This window comes from Prionailurus bengalensis, chromosome D4, assembly GCF_016509475.1.
Source record: "Prionailurus bengalensis isolate Pbe53 chromosome D4, Fcat_Pben_1.1_paternal_pri, whole genome shotgun sequence".
Lineage (NCBI taxonomy): Eukaryota > Metazoa > Chordata > Mammalia > Carnivora > Felidae > Prionailurus > Prionailurus bengalensis.
The window spans coordinates 84,728,896-84,756,578 of record NC_057359.1 but is presented as its reverse complement, the minus strand read 5'-3'; the positions used below and the strand labels follow the sequence as shown (position 1 = coordinate 84,756,578).

Sequence of the window (27,683 nt, the reverse complement as noted above, 5' to 3'; positions counted from 1 at the left end):
ATAATGACTTTCATGAAGCAAAATATTCAGCAATGAGCTTATTTAGACATATACCCCAATTCACCAAATTCACTTGTCATTTGAAATGGTCTTTTGGTACTGCAATTTAGAAAATCCATGACATAATTACACCCAATGGCTTTTCATTACAAATATTTAGGGTCTTGTTTTTTAACTATTTCAAATTGCTCTAAAGGTTATAGTTAGGTTAAAAAAAAAGTGGACACAAAATACAATTCCCCAGATTTTCCACCTGATGAGTAGCAACAGATCCTTGGATGGTTCAAAACAAGAAATAAATAGTTCAACAATGATAACTTATGTAATTAAAATTAAGTCTAAAGGACAAAACTACAGCAACTGAGTAAATGAAACTTTACTCCCAATCATAATAATTTTAAAACTAGAACTCATTTTAATAACTCATAATCATAGTACATTTTTATTTAATCTTAGGTTAATCTTTGGACTAGTCAAATACATGTGACCAATCTGTCACCTCTGAAGATAATTATTTAATCATTAACTTAAACAGAGATTTTTGTACCTTATAGATAGAAAACTCAGTTATGAAACTGTACAGTCTAAAATGAATATAAATCAATCATTATGACAGAAGAACTTATTTGAGAGTCAAAATGAACAAAATATTCTGTGTCAGCAAAATGTCTCTTGTCAAAATCTACTCTTTAAGATTTCACTGCATTATACTGAAACAAATGTCCTTCCCAACCCTATAGAGAAACAAATCTTAAACCATAAACCTAGTTATGAAATAGTTGCTTATTATCGTATCTAGGTTTTTTGCGGTTTTTTTTAGTTTATTTATTTTGGGGTGGACGGGTAGAGAGAGAGGGAGAGAGACAATCCTAAGCAGGCTCCATGCTGTCAGCACAGAGCCCATCATGGGGCTCAATCTTGCAAACCATGAGATCATGACCTGAGCCAAAATCAAGAGTCAGATGCTTAACCGACTGAGCCACCCAGGTGCTCTCAAATCTAGTTTGTTTGTTTTTGTCTTTAATTTTTTTTTTAACGTTTATTTATTTTTGAGTAAGGGAGAGACAGAGCATGAACAGGGGAGGGTCAGAGAGAGGGAGACACAGAATCTGAAGCAGGCTACAGGCTCTGAGTTGTCAGCACAGAGCCCGACACGGGGCTAGAACTCACAGACCGAGAGATCATGACCTGAGCCGAAGTCAGCCCCTTAACCGACTGAGCCACCCAGGCGCCCCTCAAATCTAGTTTTAAAGTAAAAACTTCAAAGGTGAATATTTAATTCCAAGCATGTTAACAGGAGTTTCACCATAAATTTTTCTTTTTTTTGCATATATTATCATTAATGATAGTAATGGGAGAAGTAATAATATATACAAATTACTTTTACATGTAATTTGCATATAAATTACTTAAGATCCAGGTAAGTAGCTCCAGCAGTTTTCTTACATTGTATATGGTTATTACAGTTAAGATAAATTTCTACATAAAGGATTAGAAGAATGTAGTATCAGATTTAAAATATTCAACAGAGGGGCACCTGGCTGGCTCAGTCAGTACAGCATGCGATTCTTGATCTCTGGGTAGTAAAGTAAGTTCAAGCCACTGGGTACAGAGCTCATTTAAAAATAAGTAAGTAGGGGCGCCTGGGTGGCGCAGTCGGTTGAGCGTCCGACTTCAGCCAGGTCACGATCTCACGGTCCGTGAGTTCGAGCCCCGCGTCAGGCTCTGGGCTGATGGCTCGGAGCCTGGAGCCTGTTTCCGATTCTGTGTCTCCCTCTCTCTCTGCCCCTCCCCCGTTCATGCTCTGTCTCTCTCTGTCCCAAAAATAAATAAACGTTGAAAAAAAAATTTTTTTTTAAATAAATAAAAATAAGTAAGTAAACAAATAAATAAATGCAATAAAATGTTCAGCAGATACACATCAGATAATGTATGGAGAAGGCATTTACTTATTTATTTAAAAATAAGTTATTGATGCTAAATGGGTGATGGGCATTAAGGAGGGCACTTGTTGGGAGGAGCACTGAATGTAACATGTAAGTGATAAATCACTAAACTCTACTCCTGTAACCATTATTACACTATATGTTAACTAACTTGGATTTCAATACAACTTAAGAAATAAATAAGTAAAAATAAAAATAAAAAAAGTTATTGAGCACACTGTGTGTGCTTTAAAAAAAAAAAAATAGACCACTTCTGCCCTCTAGGAGCTTACAATGTCCTAGAAAATGGAAACTTAAAAAAAAAAAAAAAAATCCTACCACTCCTAAATGAATCTTTGTAGCATACCACTACCCGTATCAACTTAGCTCACTTTTATCCAATGAACTTCAATGACCCAGAAAGCACCAAGATTTCTTAATTATAATAATAAGCCCTTTTAAGTAGAGATAAATAAAATCTCCCATTATTTTCCCTATCAGGTCATAATTTAATACTCCTTCCTTTATCTTATAACCCAGACAGACCTTTCTCTTTTTTGCATAGCTTTCACATAGCTAGCTAGAGATTTTGTACACCCCTCATATGTTACTTGTAAGTTTTAAAAAGAACAAACAAAATTAGGGATAATTGGGAATGGCAACACAAATCCCAAGTTTTAAAGACTGAACATATTTTTCAGTTGTCTACCTCTAAGAACATGCCTGTAAAAGGTCTGCAATACAAATAACACACATACACAGGGGCACCTGGGTGGCTCAGTCGGTTAAGCAACCGACTCTTGATTTCAGCTCAGGTCATGATCTCACGGTTCATGAGATCAAGTCCTACGTAGAGCTCTGCACTGACAGTGAGAAGACTGCTTGGGATTCTCTCTCTCTCTCTCTCTCTTTCTCTCTCTCTCTCTCTCTCTTCCTCCCCTGCTTGCACTCTCTCTCAAAATAAATAAATAAACTTAAAAAAAAGTAAACAAAAAAAACAACACATGCACACACACAATACTGAAATGCATGAAAAAATCCTGGTATAATTTGTACCCATTTCCCTCCGACTTGTTTCCTGCCCTTAAATACTGTGGGATCACCGTTCACCAGTGACCATACTATCAAACATTACAGAAGGTGTGGTACTTCAATTTTACAAGAACTAATTTCTTTAAAATACAAACAACTTTATGCCTCTTATGAGAACCTGTGATCAGGTTTAGTATCTACAAATAATCTGTTTCTACAGCCTCCATACAGAGGGTCATCAAGTTAGAAATAGGATTATCAAATTAGAAATAAGCCTGTTTTATTTTTTATTTTTATTTGAGAGAGAGAGAAAGAGAGTGAGCAGGGAAAAAGGGCAGAGGGAGAGCCCAAGAGGCTCGACGCTCAGCAAGGAGCACGATGCAGGGATCGATCCCATAACCCCAGGATTTGGGCCCGAGTCGAAATCAGGAGTCGGATGCTCAACCGACTGAGCCACCCAGGCACCCCTTAAGACCTGAGCTGAGATCAAGAGTCAGATGCTTAACTGACGAAGCCACTCAGGCGGCCCTATCTTATTTTATTGAATGGATGTTTTTAGATGGTTAAAAACTGCTACCTTCACAGTAGCTGTCAAGGATCCCACGTCTACGAAACCAGGCAGGGGTAACAGAATATCTAGAACTGCCAGTACAAAGAGAGGAATAGTGACTTCTCTGAATTTCTTTTTGAACTATAATTATATCTTTATATCCTATATCCTAATCTATGAGTTCTAAAAACAAAATGTAAAAATAGGCTTAAGTCTACCTACCGTAACTGTTGCTGAAAACAAACCTTTGCAAATAATCAGCAAGGGCAACTCTAAGGAATGATCTAACACTCTAATATCCTAAGGTTCCAAGAACCATTTCAGATCTTAAAACAAAAGCTTTACCTATGAAAAATGTACAGTGTATTTCTAACTAAAAATTGAAACTTTTTGCAAAACAATATTTTTCTTATAGCATGTAGTTTCCCCTAAAAGGCGATAAACTCTTTATTCTTGCTTTGTGCCTTAAGACATAATCTGCTTTTATCCTTTAGCAAAATATGAACCAGCTACTAGGCTGACAATGCCAAGAACCATGACAAAATGGATTATTAATGAGAAACTGAACTCCAGAACTCTATTAATTTATGTCTTCCTGTCGGATCCAAAAGATATATCAGCCTTCTCACTCAAAAGAAAAAAATGCCAACACTGTACTTTGTTTTAAAGTTCTCCACAGATGAAGAATTCATTATCCAAAGTACAGTTCTGTTATTTCAGGCTTTCTTGTAGAATAAAGAATCTTTATCAAATGGCTAAGAAAGCTGCTGACAAGTGCAAGTACCTTGCAAAATATATTTACGTCAAACATTCACTGAGAAAACGGGGGAGGGGCAGAAAAAAGGTGAAAGCCCCTGCAAGAGTCCTATCCCCATCCTCCACCAGCGGTCTTTAGAAAACTAAGCCCTTTTGATTCCAGTTACAAAATGGTAAGCAGCATTAATACAACTGCATGTTTGTGGGCTTTTTTAATTCCTAATTACACTAATTATTCTGACATGAAGGGAAATGATCTAACAAGTGAAGAGAAGAATGTGTGATTTCTTTATGCATAAACAACAATGTTGAAGTGACAGAAAATATCCTTTTAAGCTTTCATAAAAAAAAAAAATCTATCTAATCTATGCTTATCATAATATTTATGAAATAAAAAAACCAGAGAGGAAAAATTGCTATAATGTACTCTGTGTGACCTCTGCTTTCTACGGAGAATGAAAACAGCCTTTTGCTTTTCAATCCCCATCAAAGTGGAGTAAAAGGAGGGACAGCGTTCCCGTGCTCACTGCCATTAATCATTGCTTTCTTCAAGCAAGTGCGTATTAATTTCTGTCATCCCAAACATCATCGAGTATTGTTACAGCACCGTTCACTCCTCATTCACCACCAGTTGTTACCAGTTTCCCTACACTGAGCAGAGACAGGGTGAATCGTGTGGATTTCAGTGTTAGAGGCCTTTATCCCTGGGGTGCTGACACCAATTAAGCCATTTCAAGAAGAAATGAGAACAGGCCCAACCCTTCCATGTAACAAGAGCTTGCACCTAGCTTTGGCAGGTTGCCATTTTCTCTAGCTTCACACTATAGAAATACTCTTCCCCACATCCTTTTGAATGATTCAGGCTGTTTACATGTAATCGGTAACAGTATCTTTTTGTTCATTTCTTCAGGTTCAAACTTCCTGCCCAACATAACCTAACACAAAAGGCCAGGATAATCTAGATGGTAATCTAGAAAGATGAATGCTATTATTTACAGAATCATTACATTCAGGTTAGGAAATGAAAACATATATTCTCTTTAATTCTGCGATAAAAAAAATTTTTAAAGGCATTTCAGGCACAAATTAGAGAGACCCCAAAAGCGACCGCTTTTCTCAAACTTGGTTGATTGAAGACAAAACGTTTAATTCCATTAGCTCAATTTTAGCACTGTATTTCCTGGAAGAATTCATATACACAGGAATATAAACCAGATACTTCCAGCGTTAACGGCAGAGTTGGTGTCCAGTTTAAAGAGGCTTGTTACCAACACCGTATGGACATTTGCTTTCCTTTGGAGTCTTTGGTCAGGCACTACAGGCTCTGCTTTGTAAAAGGTTACCTCCAACTCCAACAAAAATCTGCTCAAGTGAGTTTAATTAAGATCATTTTTGCATCACTAAATATAGAGATCCATCAAACTCTTTCACAATATTGTTGATTTTTTTGACCGCTTTAGATCTAATCATTCTCCTTGTTTTAGACATTTACATCTGCTTTTAAGTTTTTATGGTTGCCTGTTGGCAGGCAGCAAAGTGGAGCTGTCGATGCTACTGCAGAATAATGCAAGGTTTGTTATGAATTAAATATTAGAAACCTTAACACAGCGGCCAATAAGAATTATTTGCCTTATTAAAGCAGCAGAAGACGCTGATTAAATTTTCATTGCATTGCAGTCTTTTTCCCATTTCTGCTTTCAATTCATCATTCTAATGTATGAAAGGCTCGCCGAATAATGGCAGGGGGACTTAATTTCTGGAATGCAAATATAGCAAAGAAAATACCATAAATACCCTCCCAGAAAACATTAAACAGTCAGTTCTAATTAAGTGAATACTAACTAAGTAAATATTCTCTTAAAGGGAAAAAAATAACTCAAATGTCAAGAATTCGAGGAGCAAAGCACAATTACCTATATTACAAATATATACAGATACACGTTGTGGGTGGACTGTATTTTTGGGGGAATTACTCTTCTTGCAATCAGTTAACTCTTTTGCAGGTCTTAAAGCACTCTAGAAGAAAGGGGATACAGCCATGGTTGTTTTCAGCTTTGCATAGTTTCTGAAATTTTAATCATTTTTACAAGAAAAATATAGCAAGAAAGGTAATAAAACAATGTACATAGAGTAGCACTCAGCCAGAATGGCAACGAACATTTCTGAATTCCTACATTATGTTTTTAATTTACATTTACTGTTGCAAATATATTTAGGGAATAAACTGCCCCTGTAAAAATATTGTAATCGTATGTCCTATACTGAAGGTTGTTCACGTTTCTGCCTTAATGTGAGGAAGAAAATGAACTTCAAGTATCCATTTCCCCTAGAGAAAATCTCTTCCTTGAAACTCTGCAACTAATGAAATGGGGATCTATAAATAGCAGCATCATTACCATGAGAGCCTCTGCTTGGTACCAGTCTCTGCAGCTGACCCTCTTTATACTAATAACTACCAGACTTCAGTCTCATTCCTCTATAGGGTGATCAATATTAGGACAGTTAAAAATGTGATGGAAATTTAACCTACAGAAATGGTATTTACTTATCAAGTTTCCTAAAAACATGCAGTGTCGCCTATACTTACTATCTTTTCACTTACACGTTACTTAAAATGTGGTTTTGCTTATTGTCTTGGCTTTTGTATTTTTTTTTTTTAACTGAGATGAGTGGGGCTATGTAGCTTTTCTCTAATGTTATAGAGACGTGCATCATGACAAGACAAAAGCCATAATACACCTGAAATGCTCCCTGCTGAATCTCTCTCGATGAACCTCATTAAAATGGTTACTCTATTCCAAATATTATCCACTGAAGCATTACTGTAGTAAACTCTTGCTTGAATTGTTGAATACAGTGATGGATAAAAATCAGTGAGCATTTAATCAGTAAATGTAATGATTTGGAACGATGTTTTACTCTTACTCAAAATACAATATTTTCAAATTCAATAGATCACTCTAAAAAGTTAACCAATATTTAATATCTCCATCGGCTGTAAATTAGACCATAATAAAGAATGTAGCTAAAGGATCTAGGAAAAAAAAAACTATTTATTAGATCTCTATAGAACACACTATTGCTATGTATAATTTATTGGCACTGAGATATTTATGTTGCACTTCATTAATGGTAAAATTCAGTTACATTTGCATCTCCTACATATAAAGAGCTCAATTGTTCACTAATTTCATATCTCTTAAAAATAAATATGATAAAACGTTCCAGTGGGTGGATGAGTTTAAAGCCTTTTATTCTCAGTGACAAAATTATTGATGACAACATATCATAAATGGCACTTCCTCCATATACACATGTCACAAGAAAATGTAAAATATTGGTACAGCCGCACATGTAGAACATTTACTTTTTAAATGAAAATATAACATTTCAACATTAAACACAATGTGGCTTAATCAAGAGAATATATGTGAATTCAAAGGTGACATCAAATTTCACACATGTTTAACTTCCTATTCGGTGTACTTGTAGGTACTATATGCACAGAAAAATGTAATTAGCCTAATTTAAACACAAAAGGCATGGTTCATTTTGGCACCATCAGATACTCGCTCTGTTCGCTAATGTTTATGTTTACTAGATTATTGTTACCATCTAATTCATACAACGAAACAGCCCACAGAAATGTAAATACAATTGACTTTGAAAAAAAATGTTTTTAAAAATATACGACAGTTAGAAAAATTCCTATTAGAGGTATATACTATCACAGTAATATTTTACTGATTATTTTATAAATTCCACAAAGTGAACTTGTGCACTGGACACAACCCTTATGCTGAATTACGTTCCTCTCCTACACTTACAGAACTAGGACTAAAATAGAGAATAACAGTATTTTCCTGCAATGAACATGGGAAGCACAAAAGAAAACGATGTTTAAGAGCTAAATCATTCAAAAGCAAACAATCACATTTAAAGCCTGAGAACTGAGATTTATAATTTAATAAAAAATTTGTATCTGCTTTTTCTTTTTTAAGGGAAACATACAGAGATGGACTTTAAAATAGAAAGTAAACTTCCAGGGTCCTGAAATTCAAGCACAAGATAATTTCTTTTGTGTTGCTGTTTCATTTCAATGATCCCAACGCGGAACAAACTGTATGAAATGAACGGTGCGGATAGGTTGGAATGGGAGAGTTGTAGAGTTAAATAAAGCAGATTTGTAAATGGCAGGATACTCGCAGCAACTACGTGGTTCTTGCTCTGAGGCAACTGATGGAGCAGAGCTGCTCAGCGGCACTTGACAACAGCAGTGCTCCCACAATTGTAACCCTCAAATCCAATCAATCGTTGCTCTTTGCATTTCAAGCAGCTCCTGGCTGCCACTGCCTGAAGATAACTATTTTACCACCTCTGTCATGCCTAATTAACAAGTCAGATGTACAATTTAGAAATTTTGCAATTAACCTGCTAAAATATTGCTGGAGGATGCTAATTGTTATGCCAGTTGCCATAAAAGCTCATTTGCATAACTTATGTGTGAAAAACAATTATGAGCCGCGTTCACAGACGCGGTCCACAAACTGCTCCTAGCTACGGATGAGAGGGCCACAAAAACACTTAATTCATTGCCCACAAAATTATGTTCCCCCTTTTCTTAAACAGCATCTGTTTTGTGAAGCTATATTCATAGAAAATCCCCAAATCAACAATTAGAAGCATATGTAAATGTGCGATTACAGTTCTTTTTCTTTCATTGACAACTTCTCCTTTTTTGCTTGCATGAGGAGTAGGGGATGATATGATAAATGCCTCACTGTTCCAATTCCCTTGCACAACAAATAGGAAGTACATTTGGCAGTGCCAGTGAAACTGCCAGCCCACCAGCCAGGAGGAAGCCATTCTCCTCTGCTCTATCTAGTCACCGCAGCACCATCACTAGAGGCCACTTTAACAACAGAGAAGCTAAAGTCAATTGTTTCTTCAGTGAATAGGCTTCTGTTCTCCAGCATATATTTACTGAGGCATTCAGGGCAGATTTTTGCCATTAAACTGAAGTCTGTAAAACATGGTTGTCTACAAATATTTACACTAGTGCTGACCACAGCTCCACTGCCACTCAGTGTCACTTTGGACCTGACCACATTTCTTTAAGCTCGGGTTTTGCCATCTTCTTTGAATTAGCAATTTCCACGACTTTCCTGGCCCAAGCTGAAAGATTCTGCCACCACCTCTGGTGCAAAGAGAGCCTGGGTTGCCACTCCACTATGGATGGGGCAAAGGGCAAATTACCTCACTTCTGAGGTGTTGGTTTCCTCGTCTACACACTGACAAAGTACCCACCTTGGAGGGTTGCTGCAAGTTTAAGAGATACCATACGTCATCTGCATTATGTGAATTTTTTCCAAGAAGTATGTATTATATTTTAAATTTCCAAGTGCAAGCATTTTTTTTTTTTAATGCACTTAAAACACCTAGCACAATACCCGACACACAGATGGTCCTCAAGAAATGGTAGTAGTTTTTGTTATCGTCATTAAATGAATGGAATCTTCTGGAGGGGAGAGGTTTCCTTGCCTTTTCCACTCAGCTAGGTTCAGCAAATTAAAACTGCTTCAGGATGAACAGACTTGGCAATTCTACGTCTTGGCCATCAATTCTAACACTTAAAATTGAAAAGAAAAACTTTATAGGAGCAACTTATCTTTTTTCTCACATTACAATGGTTGACAGCTTACTTTTTCAAATTAGAATGATGTCTGTATTTCCAAAATAATTTTATCACTGAGTAACAATCAACTAACTATAAACTTTAAACTCCTAATATTCAAGTTAAAACAAAGTACACACAGAGTGTAGTTTCGTTCTAGAAAACCCTCATACATTTAAGCCAGTATTTTGTAAAGTATTAGAAATTTAAGAGTGACATAATAATCACAGTAGCTAAAAAGCCATAAGGATAATCAGTCAAAAAGAGAATTGGTTTAATGTTAGAAACTACAACATCATTAGCCTGATTAAACCAAATGGAAGAAATGTTTCCTTCTTTGAACATAAAATGTCCTACATTTAGGTAAATCAGAATCAGCTCATGTAACACATTAACAAAATAGAATTTATGTTTATAGAGTCCATCATCTCATTTCCAGACATTCCATTCCTATACATGATCACTGTCAAAAGGTCAAGAACCAAGAAGTCAATAAGTTCCCAAGGATATCCTCAATATCACATTACTGCTCTAACAAGTGGTGAGCAAGAAGAAATTCAGTCAAGTCAAACACCCACACCCCATACACAGTTAAAAGAATTTCCTTCATTTTTTCCCTCTACTGATTCCAACAAAGAAATATGACGAGAAAAACTGGAGGGTTCTCACTTATTTGAATAACAAGTGAAAATCTAAAAATATCTTCACTGTATGTTATTACCAACTGTATCACTGGGTTTTATAGTGACAGGCCTGTGCTATAATTTCTGAGAAAACCTCTACATAAAGCTCCATAAACCCAACCATTCCTGTAATGTATCGCCTTATCTAGCACACAATCATTTCAAACACAACTTTTCATGTTAGTATAATTTGTTCAAAAATGGTAATAAATACATCCATGAAGCCAGAGAAATCATTGCACAATCTATTGTAACTTGTTCTTACCAGTACTGACAGTTAATCCTAAACCTAAGATTCAATGTAAAAGAAAAATAAAATAGTCCAATATTACTTGGTTTAATTAAAGATATTCATTATACACATACCTTTTAATGGACAGACGCTCCCAATCAACATTATAAATAATCTGGGCCAACTGCAGAGTAATGTCTGTGAACAATTATCACAAAACTAAAACATGGATAGCTGTCAGTTGGTGGCAGAGTTCTTGCTTTCATAATAAATATAAAATCAATTTCCTGTTCTAGTTCCTATTCCAAGTTGAAAATGATATATCTGACTATGAATTCCAACTACCTTCATCCTTAGTGTTGTTTTTTTTTTTTTTGAAAGAAGTGGGGGGGGGGGAGAAACTTATGACACTACCTAAGTCAATTCCTCTTCATTTGAGGACACTAATATAGTAAAGGTTTCTACAGAACATCACATACAAGCTTTCCATTTCCCTTATATACATGTTTTTAAATGTAGTGATTCCCCCCCCCCCCATCAAATGCCAGTCAAGTTATTTCAGGAGTCCCTCTCAATAATTTCTCTATAAATTCCTACATGCAAGGCTTTGTATGTGTGAAAGCCTGTAGAAACCTTTTATTTAAAAAAATAATACTAATATGCAATTTCAAAAGCTTTTTGTTCCCATTTCAATCAAAAATAACTTCCTATGCTTTAAATGAAATTTTGCAAGTAATCATAGACTAATGAGGATTCATTGATTTAACTAGTTCAGGGAGTGTGAGAAGGGAATGAGAATTTAAAGGAAGCAAGTTATTTCATTTAGAAGAGCAGCTAATATGTAGGTACACTAAGTCCTCTTCACTGAGAAATGTAATCGGGACTTTTGTCTCAGGAGAGACTCTCATTGCCCTCTCTGTGTGCACATTCCTAATTCCCATTAACATTACCAGGCACCACACATGCACACCGAGGAGATGCCAGCCTTGGTAGTGAGTATGCACGGCAGCTGTGGTGACTAAATAATCCATATGGCTCTAAAGAGAAGTTATGGTTTACTGGGTCTAGAGTCATAGCCACAGTGGTGGAATTCAGACACCAGAACCAAACCTCAATATAAATGTTTTATCCAAACTCTGTCCTATCTAACCACACCCTGGTAGCAGGGCAGAGTTTTGCAATTCTACTTCTAGCAATGGTTTACAACAGGTAAAAAAGTTCCACGTTGGAGGAAATCTTAAATTTTTCATAGGCCCAGAGAAGTTCTGTCTTTCTTGCAATCTACCATTCCAATCACAGTATTCATTCATGTAATCTCCCAACAAAATACACAAAATCACATAGTGGCTTTACAGACAGAAATATCGGAGGCCTGCCTTAAATCACCAAAGTCAGCAAAATCAGAATCAAGGACAAAACTCAACCTCCAACATGAAAATCAAATAATGTGGTGATCTTACACAACAGATATATGCTGACATGTAAATGCTACAGGTGTGTGAAGTGCAGAGCATAACCACTTATGCTAACTGTTTCAGCTTTTAGGTACCGAAGCCATAGTCTTAATGCTCATTTAATATAGTTTCCCGAAACCCAAGTCAACTATTTATTCTTTCTTTCCCTCATAAAGGAGAGATTCTTGTGAAGTTCAGTTTAGTGAAGACTGCTGCACTAGCGTGCACACACGTTTACACTCTGAAAAGAAGTGATAACAGTTACTAGCCACGTTGCTGAAATTAGGCTTTAGAAAAAAGACTAGATGACACAAAATTCTTAGTATACTTTCATATAGAGAGAGTACAATAAACACTTCTTTGTATCTCCAATTAGGTCAATTAATATTCAGAAAAATTCTGTAACACCACGTTTCAATAATCATAAGAGGGGAGAAAATACACTGATGTTCTAGAAGCTTCTCTAGACCTTTCAATCAATTTTATTTATATGCAAAACCAAGAGAAACTAAAAAAAAAAAAAAAAAAACCCAACCCCCCCCCCCCCAAAAAAAAAAAAAACAAAGCTCCTCCTGATGCTAAAGCTCTCAATTTACTGACAGGCAAATGGCTTCATGCTGCCACTTAATCTCATTTCTTGCATAATGCCCTCTAATTAGCATATCAAAGTGAATTAATACTTCTAGGGCATTAGCAATGGGGAAATCTGCTCCAGGCTCACAATAGCAGTTAAGAGAGAGCCAAGAAATCCTCAAAAACACCACAAACCACTTTGCATTGCAAAACTGTTCAATTTATTTATCCTCTCTCTCTAAACACTTTTACCGCACACTGTTTTACTACTGTTCACCAAACAAAATGATAATTGCCAAAGTTACCAGCATCTGTAATGCCTGTTTAGAATCTTAATTTAGATTATGTTGCAGATAATTTCTATATGCAACCATTTGTTCTATTATAAATGTTAATATAGAGACAGTGGAAATGTTGACATTCTCAATTAGTTAATTTGAATTTGAAATAAAATTTTATGGGATTTTAAAATTTATGAATTTTTTTAATGTAAAAAGCCACCTGCTGGACTCTGATGCCTAAGAAATGTGCTTTGAAAACTGATGTATCACATAAAACAAAACAAACACACAAAAAAAATCATTTTGCCATAACATATGTTGAGTCTCCCAAATAACGGTTTAAACATCATGAGGAATCATCAGCCTTAAAAGGCTTACAGTGTATACCAAGTCCTCATTAATATGATCACACAAAAAGGGTTAGTGTTCAAAATAGCGTAACATTTTTAAAGCAAACTGAAGAAAAAAAAGAAGTACAAAACTTTTAACAATTATTTTTATCCATACTTAATTTTAACTGTTTTCAGTCCTAATCAGCTACTATCATATAGTCAGTCCAAAAAAAAAAAAAAAATACTATGCCAATTCAACTTAAAACGTTCTATCACACCAATTTTTTGCTAGACATACACTCAAATTTAGTACCAAAGCAAACTACTGTTACCGTCAAAACTACAAACATATTATACTTATGGACTACGTCTACAAAAAAATAAAGAAGAGATTCTGGTTACTATTCTACCTACAACAGCAATAATTAGAATTAAGTTTGAAGATTATTGAAATTTGTTTTCTAACATGTTCTGTGTCTGATGGCATAAAAACGATAGTTTATTTTTTCAGTGACCTGTTCAAGCATTACTTATTCATTTATGTGCTAAGTATAACAACACTATCACCTAGCTGTGATAGCAATTTGTTTAATTAGCTTCTATAACTTTGTAAAAAAAATCCGAGAGCCAGGTCTGGAAACTTCGGCCAACTTACACTACACAGTGATGTAAATTATTTACTCTCTTCATACTTAAAGACTCAAATGGCCTATGAAGTAGAGCAATGCTTGAAAAGGTCAACATGGAAAGGGTGGTGTGCGAGCTTTGTTAGTCAGTTACTACCTAAATCATGCTGATCACACTGATAAATGGCTAAAACACAAGCCTGCTGAGAAAACAAATAAAACATTATTCTCACAGTGTCAATATTGAAATAATAAATACCTAAAGATGTCCACATGTACATGAATAGAGGAAAAAGAGTCTAAAATCTTTATTTAACTTGATGTGTTTGTGCTGACATTTTAAGTATTTATTCTGAATAGATACCTCAATGGTATGAGTATAAAATAAAGTGGTGACTGATTTAGGGTGTGGTTCATGAAATGTGGTTTCAATTCTTTATAACCATACTTCATATAACAGAACTTCATCCTGTACAATGCCACCATACAGTATCAAAATATAAATAATCTAAATGAAATGTTAAACTTAAATCTGTCTTGTAAATAGCCTTTTACAAAATTTATAAATTGAAATCTAAAAATACAAATGAAATTAATTAAAAGGGAAAGAATCACAGCATGAAAGATGTACACAGATACACTTTATGAGAGCCGATGAAACAATATGCTCTTTGGGGAAAATCAGGGCTTCCTTTGCCACCGTATTAATACACTTCTGATTAGGAATAAAATTATGTAAATTAAGAAAGTAACACAGTAAAGTCCCAAGTAAAAGACCAAAACTACACAAATCTGTAATAAAATGAACTCTACTAAAACTAAGGCATGAAAGAATTACTTGTACAGATCAAGTTAGTATTGACAAGAAGGTTCAATATATTTTTATAGGGAAGAAGAAAAAAGAGTTGGAAGATATTCCCATATTTTTAAGATAATACGATACTTGATCATGAAGTTCTAAACCAGTATGGTAGTTGGATTTTTTTTCTAGGTTTTCTACGAATATATTGCATGTGTTATCTTAAAAGGAAGAGAGAGGAAAAGTAAGTTAGAAAAACAACAGTCTTTTACATCTTCCCTCAATACCTCCTTAAAAGCTATGGTGAGTTATACATACAAATCTATAGAAATAGATAAAATTCAATAAAAATATTCTTAAATTACTTTAAGGAAAGATTGGTGATAAAGTGATAATTAATGACATTTCTAAGATATACTGATTTTATATTTTTTTCCTGTTTAGTCATTTAATATTTCCAATGTAAACAAGACATAACGTGTCAAAAATTGATATGAAATTTAAAATGTTAACAGTCCATTAAAATTGGCTTCCAAATAATCCTAAAAGGGTGGGAGTTACAGAGAAAACAAGATTGGCCAAGTGTGGCTAACTGCTGAAAAGTGGGCGATTAGTTCATGGGGGTTCGAGTTTCTCTTCTCTCTACATGTTTTTTATGTTTCCACTTGTCCATAATAAAAAGTTTTTTACAACTGGAAAATAAGTTCATTAAAATACAAGAATGAATCATATATGGAACAGTGCATTTGCTTTTAAAAGTCTGGAACAGATAATGATAATTATATTGGAAACACTGCAAAAGTAACTTAAAAGAACATATGCAATATATACAATAACATTTATTCTCACATATAACAGTTTTCACCTTTCCTATTAAATTTTCACTTCATGGAATATTTGGTTTTTATACACTGGGAATTAAAGAATTACAGGGCACTGTGCAATGAAAAATGAACACATTTTATACTGAATCATTAAAAAAAAAAGAAAACAGAAAAAAGAAGATTCCAATAAGTCTCGAAGCCTGTAGGGTCAGAATTAAATGGAGAGGTATTCACTGAGTTCCCTGCTCTGTCCTTGAAACCTAGCCACACTGATAACACTAAAGATAAAAGGTTTAATCACATATATATCATATCCTAAAGGCATAGAAAAACTCACATAACAAGCTACATTCTTAAATCCAGTTTTGATATCTAAAATTCTTATGACTCCTTCTGGGGGAGGAGGGTCCTTCAAAAGTAAAGCATTTTTAATAGTCATTTTCTTCTTCTCCTTAAACATAAAAAATACTTCAACCAGCCCAACCAGCCAAGCAGGCCTTTCTCTTCCCCTGCGGACACCTCCTGCAGTAGAGAAGTTCATTAAGTTTTATGATCTTCCCAAGTCAGTCCTGCTTATAAGCCTCACAAAGGCCACAAATCTGGCAAACCATCATGTATGCCATTAGACATTACTAGTAAATGAACGCTATTTAGGGTTTGTGGTGGCAATAAATCAGAGTTTGGTTGGCAGCTATCAACATAGAATATTTTAACCTACCATTTAGAAAGGAAAAGATTGTGTTGTTTTTTTTTTTTTTAGTACAATTTTTTTTTCACAGTATGCTTCAGTTATATACTGAAATGTTGGGTTTTCATTAAAATTTCTTAAAAATACATTTCTTTCTCAAAAAGAACCATTTTGTTCATTTGAACTCTCATAATTAAAGGTTTGGGAAAGAAGGCAGATTTGTGAGGATGGAATATTTTCACAAAGAAAAGTACTTCAATAATCAAGATTAAGGTGGCCAAAAAGATGTGAGGGAATGCACCAAAAGAAGTATGTAGATGAGGAGACCTCAGAGCATCAGGAATATTTAAGAAGAGATAGATGGTAAAATATGGCTAAAAAGTAATTAAGAGGAAAATCTCAACATATATATATAACTACTCTCGCTAGTTGCTTAGTTTAAAATAGACAAATATGTTGATTTTAAAGTCTATGACTTTTCAGTTGCTTTCAAAATGCATAAATATCACAATTCAACTAGTGATGACGTTTCTACCCCAAAATAATTGTATGATGAATTTTACAAAAGAATACATTTTCAAGAAAAAGCAAGCATCTCATAGTAAAAGTATACTTTCCCTACCTCTGAACAAGAAAATAATATAATTGTGGTAGATTACCCATTTATCTGTCAGAAAGGAAAAATACCTCTTCATATGTGGTAGGAGAGAAAAAAGATGTTTCCAACTAAATCCCTCACGTGCATCAGAACTGGCTGTGTTCACTGCCTGATCAGAAACCTCAAAACCTACTGGCAGATCTATAAATACATGGAATTTTTTTAAAGAAATGATTTTGTCTTATTTTAGGAGAAGCACAACTGAAATGACATTATCCACCGAAGTGACAGTTCCCCCCCACCTCCCCACCAGACAACCACCCCCTACCCCTCCATTATGCAGAATAGAGTCATCACATAATGTTCCGGTTTCTGTTACAAATGACTAGGTAAACTTTCTCCAGATTACACAGAATTACTCTCTGGATACTATATCATTAGATTAAATAAAATAATCTACAGAAAAAACATTATGCAATACACATATATTCTATAATGCTTATTTTATAAGTTCATGATGTTTCCAAAGCCTATCTGTGGGAACAGATGTGGGGAGGAAGGGGGGAGGCCTGAAATTTGCTGCCCTGCTTTCTTTGCTTTGGTAACACTAATGTCTACACAGATGTTTTATTTCAAATCAAGGATACTGGGTCCAGCGTCCCTGTCTCCTTCTAAGACTACTTTTGGAGGGTGAGGTGGAGCTATGGGTAGTAAGGGAGAAAGGAGAGGAGAGAAAGAGCTTCACCCCCATCAATCATTCGGTACTTAAATCCCAGCCCTCTCGAGCTTAGAGAGGCAGGCAGGAAGATGCCTCTGCCCAGACAGCCGCCTTTACTCTTTGTTGGCTGTTGGCTTTTTACAAAAGAGATAACGTGCAAACTTGAATATGCCGGCCAAAGCATAAAAAGAGGATCTAATTTACAAGTTATCACTGAAAGCCTCAGAAACAATTTTCAAAAGACAAAAATTTCCTTTGTCAGCTACCTCTTGCTTCTTAAATAGCAAGAGCCCTACCAAAGCTCTCTCTGCCAGTAATCCCAGACTCTGAAAAGACTTGTTTCTTTTTCGTAACTCACCTTTGACATGAGGCTGACTATACTTTCCTTTCAGAATGGTGTAACTAAGTCTTGTGCAAATAAGCAACTAGAGGACTTATGCCTCCTAATTGAATTCTGCCTGCTGCTAAATGTCTAAACAAGAAAAGCAGTTTGCTGGGTTTGGTTCTCAAGCTGGCTAGGCCAAAACTTTAAAAAGGCAAAAAAAAAAAAGAAAAAAGATAAATACATACATACATACATACATACATACACACACACAAATAACGAGAAGGGGGTGATAGGGGAAGAATATCAATCCCCTCTCCCTAGTAATATAATGCCCTGTGAGTTGAATCAATCTTAATATTCACAACATAGTCAATACCCCAGTGCTTAGCTGTCAGCAGAAACTGAAGTGGAGCCCTGATAGCAAGAAAATCCTTGGACATTAAGCAACATAATTTACTGAGAATTGTACACTTTCAGGCTTCTAAACTAAAAATCTTCAAGATTTAATGTTTGGTGTCTTATTTTATAGTCAGATAAAAATTATCTACCATTTTAAATCACATTGCTTGCTAAAAGATGGCTAAAAATCAACACACAGTAAAAGTTAGGAATTTAAAATGCCTGTGGTTTTCAAAATGTAAAATATACCTTAAAAGGGATCACTCAACATTTACAAACCATGAATACTATGTGAATGAAAAGGAGGAAAACTATCTTTAAGGATCTCAATATTTTCTGTTACTTAGGGTCTTAGCATATATTTTAAAAGGTGGCAAAAACCCATCATCTTCTTTTGATTACTTTTAGAATCAGAATAGCATTGCAGAGTGAAAAATCTGTTTAAAAGGAGGGCAACTCTCCTACCAACAAACAAGTATATTTTGTGTGTTATTATTTGTACACTCGATTTAAACACAATGACATTTAATGTTTTAAACAGCATCATTTGGATATTGCTATATCCTGAACTTTTAACTTTCTCTTCTTTGCCTGAAGTTAAAAAACAGCAACTTTATAATACCATATAGCCAACACACACACACACACACACACACACACACACACACACACACAGTAAAGCTTGTTTAATGCACTTATTTGCCATATACAGGGCAGATAATGCCAAATTGGAACTAAAACATCTAGATTAAATTTCCAATTCCATTTGAGTCACTACTACCACCTCAAGACTAAAATACCCTTAATTTTAAAAAGTCTAACAAGAAAATTAAATTGAAGTCAATTGCCAGAAATTTGTTTAACGTGTTCTTGTAGTTTTTATTTCAGCACTTCTGCAAAACCTGTCTTCTCCTGCATTCCCTGCCTTGGACACTTCAAAAATTGTTTAATCTGCAACTGTGAACCTTTTTCTACTTTACAAAATATATTAAACATATTTACAGTGTAATGACTTCAAGCATAAAATTTAATGAAAGTACTAATAGAGGTAATACGTTGAACATGCCTAAACACATCATTACCCTTTCTGGGTCCTTAAAAGTAGCCTTCCCAACTAAAACACTAATTCAAACATCCTACTGGAGTCCGTTCAATTGAGTCTATTCTTCTATTTGTGGAGCTGAAGCTTAGGGCTGTCTAAGTAAAACAAAGTTCGGGCGATGCTTCTCCCGGGGACTCGGTCCCTGGCATCCAGTCTCCCGTTGCTCCTTTTAAAAACTGACACACAAACGAGGCGAAAGGAGCGGGAGAGGGCGGCTGGTGCTCTGGGCCCCCTCCCAGCCCGCAGCCAGGGGCGGCCGCCTGGGGACAGCGACCCAGCCCCGTCCGCATCTACACTTCATTTTATACCAGGAGCGGAATTGAGAAATCGACTCCAGATTTATTGCAGTTTTTTCTCAAGACCAGGAGGTGGGAAGCAGAGAATGATCAAAGATGGCGGTGCCCAAAAGCAGCAGCTCTCAACTGGAGAGTGGAAGGAGTAGCTCTGACCCCACCTCGGGGGTCTCCAGGCCCACTGTGGGGCGCAGCCTCTTACCTGTTTTCTCTTTGATCTCACACAGGACGCTGAAGAGCGCGGGTTTCATTCTGTGACAGTTCAGGGCATGTTTCCTAAAAAACAAATAGCAAAACACAAAGGTATTAGCATCACCTATGGAATAATATGGCGCCTTCCTTTAAGTTAGACCCAAGATTTAATTCCGGCCCTCTATTTTGGAAGGCTCCTTGGAACCACGACAAGTCAACAGAAACTCAAGTTGACTAGTTAGCGACAGCCCGCAAGCTCCGGCGGCTAAAGCTCCAGCCCGAACGAGGCGCGACCCATCTGCCCGGCAGGCAGCAGCCTCGGCGACCGCAGGGCGCGAACCCGCGCGGGGAGCCTGGATACCCCGGCAGACGGCGGCGACCCGGGGGAGGGGACGGCGCGGCGGGGCTCCCGCGTCAGCCCTCCACAGGGGGAGCGGGCGCGGCGCGGGCGCCCGGCCGACTGCGGCCAGCGGGCGGTGACAGCTCGGCAAAGTTTGCGAGGCGGCCCTCCCTTCCCCGAGAACTTGGCCGCCCGCACCCGGACCCGCCAGGGAACCGCCCATCGCCCGGCGCCCGCCCGGCTGGGGCGGCCGCCCGCACAGCGAGGGCGTCCCGCGGCCAGTGGAGCCCTGCACCGCGACTCCCGGCCGGAGGAGAAAGTTGCACTTCCCGCAAGTGCGGCCCCGGGCCCTCTTGGGGCGGCGTGCACGGGGTCCAGGCGGGAGGTTTGAATCCGTGGGAGGGGGCCGGGCTGCCAGAGGGCCAGGCGAGGGAGGGCGAGAAAACCACAAAATCCGCGTGGCACCAAGTCCGTCCCAAGCCCCGAGAGCAACTTTGCCGACTCCCGCCCGCGTCGAGGGGTGAGGGCAAGTCCCCCCGAGGCCCGGGCGGGCGGGCGATTTGCGGAGAAAGTTCCCTGCCCGGGGCTGAGGCCCCTGCCCCGGGCGCCACCCCGGGCCGCGACTCGGCCGCGGGCCCGGCTCCCGCACACACACAAAAGATGCTTAATGAGACGACACCAACTTTGCTTGCGCCTCGTCCAAGCTCTGGTCGGTGATGGTCATGATCTGGTGGAGGATGTCGCCGATGTCCTGCTTCCTGCCGTCGCCGTCCGCCCCTTCGTGGCCGTGCGGGGGAGGCGGCAGGGCCATGCCCCCCTGCACCGAGTGGCCGGCCAGGTTCACCCCGGCCAGAGTCTGCAGCATCCTGGATTGATCGTCCATCCCGCCGCGCGCGGGCGGGAGCGGGCGGCGGCGGCGGCTGAGGCGAAGGCTGAGGCGGCGGCGGCGGCGGCGGCGGCGGCGGCGGCGGCGGCGGCGACGAGGGAGGAGAAGAAAAGAGGGGGAGGGGGAGGGGGAGGCGGCCGCGCGCTCCCCGCCCGCGCGGGGAGGGGGCGGCCCGGCCGGCGGGGCCCGCGGCTGAGGCGGTGCGGACGGGCGCCCGGCTCCGGCTTCCGCCCCCGCCGAAGCTCAGGAGAAGCGCCGGGCGGAAGCGCCGGGCTCCGCGGCGGTGGCGGAGGCGGAGGCAGCGGCGCCCGCTGCCCTCACGCGGCCGCCGCGCCGCCTCCTCGCCGCCGCGCGCCCCGCCGGGCGGCCCCGCGCAACTTGCTCCTCAGCGCCGGCCGAGTTGCCGGGACGCCCGCCGCCCCCCGCGCCAGCCTGCGCACTCCCCTCCCTCGGCCGCCGCCGCCGCCGCCTCCTCGGCCGGGCGGGATCCGAGCCCCGGCGGCCCCGGGGGAGGGAGCGGCGGCGGCAGGCGGCGGCGGAGGAGGAGGCCGGCGGGCGGGCCGAGAGGAGCGAAGGGGGCGGAGGAGGAAAGTTTGGGAGCAGGCGGGCCGGCGCAGCGGGGCGCGGAGCCCGATGGAGGGCCCCGGCGGGCCGCGCGCCGGGCGGACAGCAGATTGATGGGGCGGGAGAAGTCGCCGCCGCCACTGCCGGAGCCGCGCACCCTGCCAGCAGCCGCCGCGGACCGGGCTCGAAGGCCGTTCGGCTGAGGGATTGACAGGCTGCCAGTGCCACTCACTCACTGCGGCCCCGGCGCCCGGGGGGAGGGGCGGGGGCGAGAGGGAGGGCGGGGAGCGCTCCGCACGCTCCGCCCCCGAGGGCGGCGCGCGCGCTCATTGGGCTCTGCGCCTCCCGCCGCCGCCGCTGGTGCCGCCCCCGAATTACGGCCCGCCCCTCTGGCCTCTGAGCCCCAGCGCCCGAGAGCGCGGCACTGTGTCCTCACGCCTGGATGCGTCCTCCGCCCGCGGGTCTGGGCCCCCCCCACCCGGCCTGCAAACGCTGTACCCACACCCCAGCTCCTGATCCCTAGTGTTAGCAGTCATGAGTGCGAAGAGTTGTGCACGGGACACGGGGCAACTCGTTCCAAAGCCACCCATGTGCTTCCCGGCAGCTCCGCGAGCTTCACGCCTTGGACAGCGCCTGGTACACTTTCCCGCTCTTCCCGTCGGGAGGTGGTACCCTCAGGGTTCCGGCCGCCAGTCCCAGGCCAATCGCATTACGCTAGGAACCGAACGGGGCGGGACAGAGGCAAGAAAGAGCTGTCGCAATTGGAGCGTTCGAAATGTCCTGGGCAGAGGCGGGGAAGCTGCGGATGGTGGCCCCGCCCCGCCCCCCGCGATCACCATAGTAACAGAGAGGGCGCTGCTCCGAGTTGGGCCCGCGCTCCGGCCTTGGGCTGTTCCTCAAGAGGTGACCAGGTAAGGTGGTGGCCTGTTGTCCCGCATGTTTGATGTCTGCTTTGAGCGGATCCGAATGCCATACACTCTCTTGAAAGGGGAGCAAATGAAAATATGTCAGAGGGAACTGTCTCGGGGAGGAGGGAAAGGGCCTGACATCCAGGACCAATTCAAGCCTCACAACACTTCACATACTCTGCAATTCTTGGTAATCCAGGGATTACTCCTTTGGCAGAGTTTGCTTTCAGCTGCCTCCAGATGGACCAAAGCTGCAAAAACGAGCTCTTTATTACAAAGATATGTTTACTTAAGGATAGACTAGATTTCACTCATCAACTTACCCCATCACCATGAGTCATTTAATGGTGGGGTTCCCAGCCACAGATTTGCATATCCATAACGCCTTTTCTTCCATTGTTCTCTGTCTACAAATAGCTAAAACCGCACATTATTTAGGGATCTAGATTTCAGCCGCTTGTGGACGCTTGAGCTTTCTTGTAACCTGATTTCCCAAAAGGCTTCAACATGTTTTCTCCATTTTGAGTTTCGCGGAGCTCATCGTAAATGGGTTCTTTGGTTAGGTGTTTCTGAAAAGTCTTGTTCATTCCCCAAACTCAGTAAGCTGTCTTATCTGAAACCAAAAATAGGGGTATGAGATATGAAAAATGGCTCTTACTCTGCAGGGTTTAATGTAGGACAAGCAGTTCTTTACATGCCAGATGGATTCTTGGAATGAAGCAGGCTACTCGGTTCCAGGTTCTTTCCTTCATATGTTGTGTGTACTTTTAAATACTCCCCACTGCAAAGCTAATAGCTAACCTTATAGTTAGGCAAGCTAAAATCTTTACAAACTGCACAGCTGCTGGAGAGGGAGTTCCAAATAATCCACTCTGCTTACTTACTTCCAAAGAAGCCCCCTCATGTTCATTAATATTCTCTGCTCTTCTATAGCCCATTCATATGTCAAGTTTCTGATTCTTCTTTCAAGCCCCCATTATGGGTTACTCATAGACATCATTGATTGGGCTTTCTCTTTATTCTTCACTTGTTTTTCAAAGCTGTCACCAAATCCTTATGCATTTTTTGCATAAAGGAACAAGAGCCAGCAGCCAATCTTTCGTTAATTTTCCAATGCTGAAGATGTAAAACCACAGAATTCTGTCTGAAAGACGCCTTAACTTCTAAATTCCTTCCAGTTCTAAAATTCATTGATCCTGTGACTCACTATCAGGCCACCTTCCTGCCCTTCTTCTAGGCTCATAAGCTTGACTAATCAGTCATGAGGATGAAGCTAATTAGCAATGGGGATTTATGGTTATTTCTAGCCCACTCCAAACAGTGAGTTATGTAAGCAAAGCAACATATATAAAAATGTAAATAAAATTAAAGAAACACTTAAGCAAATAAAGGCAATTGGGAACTATGGGCTATGTAAACAAACTGGAACATAAAAACATAAATTAGAATTAAGAAAACAGTTAAGCAAATGCCAGCAATTAGGAATAAAACAACTTGTTAAATGTCTAGCCCCCGAAGCTATTTTATGGCACACACCTCTAAACCCATGGTCATTCAGTGGTGTGGAAATTTGATATCATAATTCTGCATTAAGTGCTTGGATTAGATTGACCTTCTGCTTGGGAGACTTCTCTTTTTGTTACTGTCAATATGGGTTGCAGTAAAAGCTACAGGGTCCTAGCAAGGATTCCCTCATAGGTTCATTGACAATCACCATTGATTTAAATTGTAAATTCTTTTAGATTGATTTCCAAGCCCCACTAAACGGTGTCAATTAATTGCACATGTTCCAAGATCTTTTGTGCCTTTGCCAGTTTCTCGTGTAGGATGTTGCCTTGTCTCCGCTCAGCAATCTGAGTCACGTGGTTTGGTGCCTTCACAGATAATAGAATAGAGAACCTCCCTAAGCACCTGAATCCATCTTTGCTCTTTCTAAGGCAGTGATTATTAAAAAGTCAAGGGAAATGTAATTTACTTTTGGTGAGTGTACATTCATGTAAAGTTAACAGTGACAAAATGGTGAAAACCAAGTAGGGGCTCTCACATATCCATCCTTCCCCATAGGTTTATATTAACATCACCATTGCCTCTGTCATTAATATAGTGATCATCACAGCAGATGCCATTATTGAGCACTCTCTCAGGGCGGGACACTATGCTCTGTGTTCCCCTTATTTCATCTTATTTCAGGCTCACAACAGCCTTATCTAGGTAAGGTTATTATTAAATAAGGAAACAGAATGGGAGAGGGTAAGGAACTTACACAATACCACAAAGCCAGTAAGTGCTGGACCTTGAATTCAAATCTTGATCTGTGTGGCTGCAAAGCCCACCCTATGAAACACTGTGGAAAAAAAAAAGTCATTTAATTAAGATTACTAAGTAAAAATCACAAGGCCTTGACAGGTGAACTGTAAATCAATGAAAATAATAATCAGTACCTAATAAAAAGAGAATGAACAACTCTGTTAGAAGAATCTGGATATCTTGGCAATGGAGAAGGGAAATGAAGACCAAAGCTCAGGCAGGCCATTCTTCCTGGCCATCTAGGACCCTGCCTTTTTCCCTGCCTTTCCTGCCATGCCTGCCTTCACTGATCTTCATCCGCTCTAACCTCTCAGAACATATTGCCTGACGTATGTAATTTATTACCATACTCAATAGTCCTGTGTTGTTTGCTCTCAATTCACCTGTTAGTTTTCTCATCTGGTTCATAAATATGTTTGGGCAAAGAATTTTGAGGTGTGACTATAACATGATTGATTTGACTTAAAACAAAACTTGGACATCTAAGAAAGATTAAACTTTTCCAAATTGTTGCTTTGGAGAAACTGACTAGATATTTACTTTCCAACACATCGTTGCTCCATCTCTCTAGAAATGACTCTTTTTTCTTTTATTTTGAGGAAGAAAGGGTACAAGTGGGGGAGGGATGGGGGGGGGTGGAGAGAGAATCCCAAGCAGGCTCCGCACTGTCAGCACAGATCCTGAAGTGGGGCTTGAAACCACGAACTCTGAGATTGTGACCCGAGCTGAGGTCAGATGCCCAACTGACTGGGCCACCCAGGCGCCCCTAGAAACGACTCTTCAGAAGTGGTCTTTACAGTTGCTAGCAAATGTGACATGTGACAAATCATCACCTTCTGTGGATGTATTTGAGCAACCAAAGAGTCAGTGGGATAATAGTGCACCATTCTGCAATGAGGTCCTTAAAAGAGAATATTTACTGAAATACATAATTTCTGCAAAGTTTAGCAGAAAGCACCATTTCTTTGTCCTTCCATCTCCCATAGCACCTAGTATAATACAGTCTCATACACAGTAGGCACTTGGACCTGACACTGTCTGTTGCTCGCCCACATTTTTCCATGCTGATAGAACTGTGATTTTATTCCAATAGCAATGTGTTCAGTCTCAGATATTGTCTAAATCAACTATGAACATCCTGTCCCCTGCCTTCTGTATCTGTCAAGGCACAAGGATGATGGGATGACTTTCCTGATAAAAAATAAGGGACGGACATGGCTCTTCTCTCCTTCCTTGCCTCTTTCCACCTTTGAATGTGGTTCTCGTTCTGGAGCAGTGGTGGCAGCCATCTTGTCACAATGAGGTGACAACATGAGGATAAAGATCAACAGAGTTTAGTGGTTTATCTCTGTCTTCTCCCTCCTCCGAACCCATAATCCCAGTCTAATCGTGAGAAAAGCCCTAAACAAATTTCAGCCTAGGGATATTCTATAAAATAACTGACTAGTACTCCAAACTGTCAAGGTCACCAAAAACAAAGAATATCTAATAAACCCTCATAACCAAGAGGAGTCTGAAGAGCTACGACAACTAAATGTAAAGTGGTATCCTGGATTGGATTCTGGAACAGAAGAAGGGCATTAGGTAACAACTAAGGAAATCTGAATAAGCTATAGACATAAGTTAATAATAATGTATCACTATTGGTCCATTAATTGTAACAAATGTTCCGTTTTTTTTAAATTTTTTTTTAACATTTATTTATTTTTGAGACAGAGAGAGACAGAGCATGAACGGGGGAGGAGCAGAGAGAGAGGGAGACACAGAATCGGAAACAGGCTCCAGGCTCCTAGCCATCAGCCCAGAGCCTGACGCGGGGCTCGAACTCACGGACCGCGAGATCGTGACCTGAGCCAAAGTCGGACACTTAACCGACTGAGCCACCCAGGCGCCCCATAAATGTTCCATATTAACATAAGATGTTAATAATAGCGAAACAGGGTGGGAGGTATTAGAAAACTCTCTACTACTCAATTCTCTGTAAATATTCCAAAATAAAGCATTTATTAAAAACAAAAATAAACATGGCAAGTGGGGCAGAAAGACAGGAAAAGCCTAGGTGCCTCCAGGCATTGTTGACTATCTGAACAAAACCAGTAATTGCTTACTCCCAGATTCCTAGTTATGTGAGAAAATTTAATTCCTATTTTTAAGTTCCTATTGGTCTGGGTTTTTTGCTTCTTGCAGCAAAGCTGATCTAGCACTATAATTACATAAAGAAATGATGGATGGAAGAATAGCCTAGCACAGTGCCTGGTATATAGTAGAAGCTCCTACAGGCAGAGAGATGTTATATAATAATAATGATAATGATAATAATAATAATAATAATAGCCTTGTCTTTGTCCTAGATTCCTAGGAGGTGACTTCTAAAACCTTTTTGAGAGAGAGAGAGAGACAGAGTGCAAGCAGGGGAGGAGCAGAGAGAGAGACACACACAGAATCAGAAGCAGGCTCCAGGCTCTGAGCTGTCAGCACAGAGCCCAACGTAGGGCTCAAACTCACCAGCCATGAGATCATGACCTGAGCCGAAGTTGGATGTTCAACCAACTGAGCCACCCAGGCGCCCTAAACCTTTGCAATTTCTTAAGTGAGAGGAGTGTCTCTTTTTTTCATGAG

The 27,683-nt window shown here is 40.0% G+C and overlaps 1 protein-coding gene across 3 annotated transcripts in view; it reads right to left on the bottom strand.

Moving 5' to 3' along the window:
* Positions 1–21,516, bottom strand: part of PBX3 (PBX homeobox 3) — a 221,409-nt gene extending 199,893 nt beyond the window's left edge. Inside the window, exons 1-2 of one of the 3 annotated variants that reach the window (XM_043566213.1) lie at positions 21,083–21,516; positions 20,070–20,143 (exon numbers count right to left, since the gene is read on the bottom strand). In XM_043566213.1, the coding sequence (XP_043422148.1) occupies positions 20,070–20,143; positions 21,083–21,282 (274 nt within the window). In that variant the 5' untranslated portion in view covers positions 21,283–21,516. Of the gene's footprint in view, positions 1–20,069; positions 20,144–20,420; positions 20,507–21,082 lie in introns of those variants that run through there. The other 2 variants (XM_043566215.1, XM_043566214.1) reach the window with 2 other exon arrangements.
* Between the last annotated feature and the right edge of the window lie 6,167 nt (positions 21,517–27,683).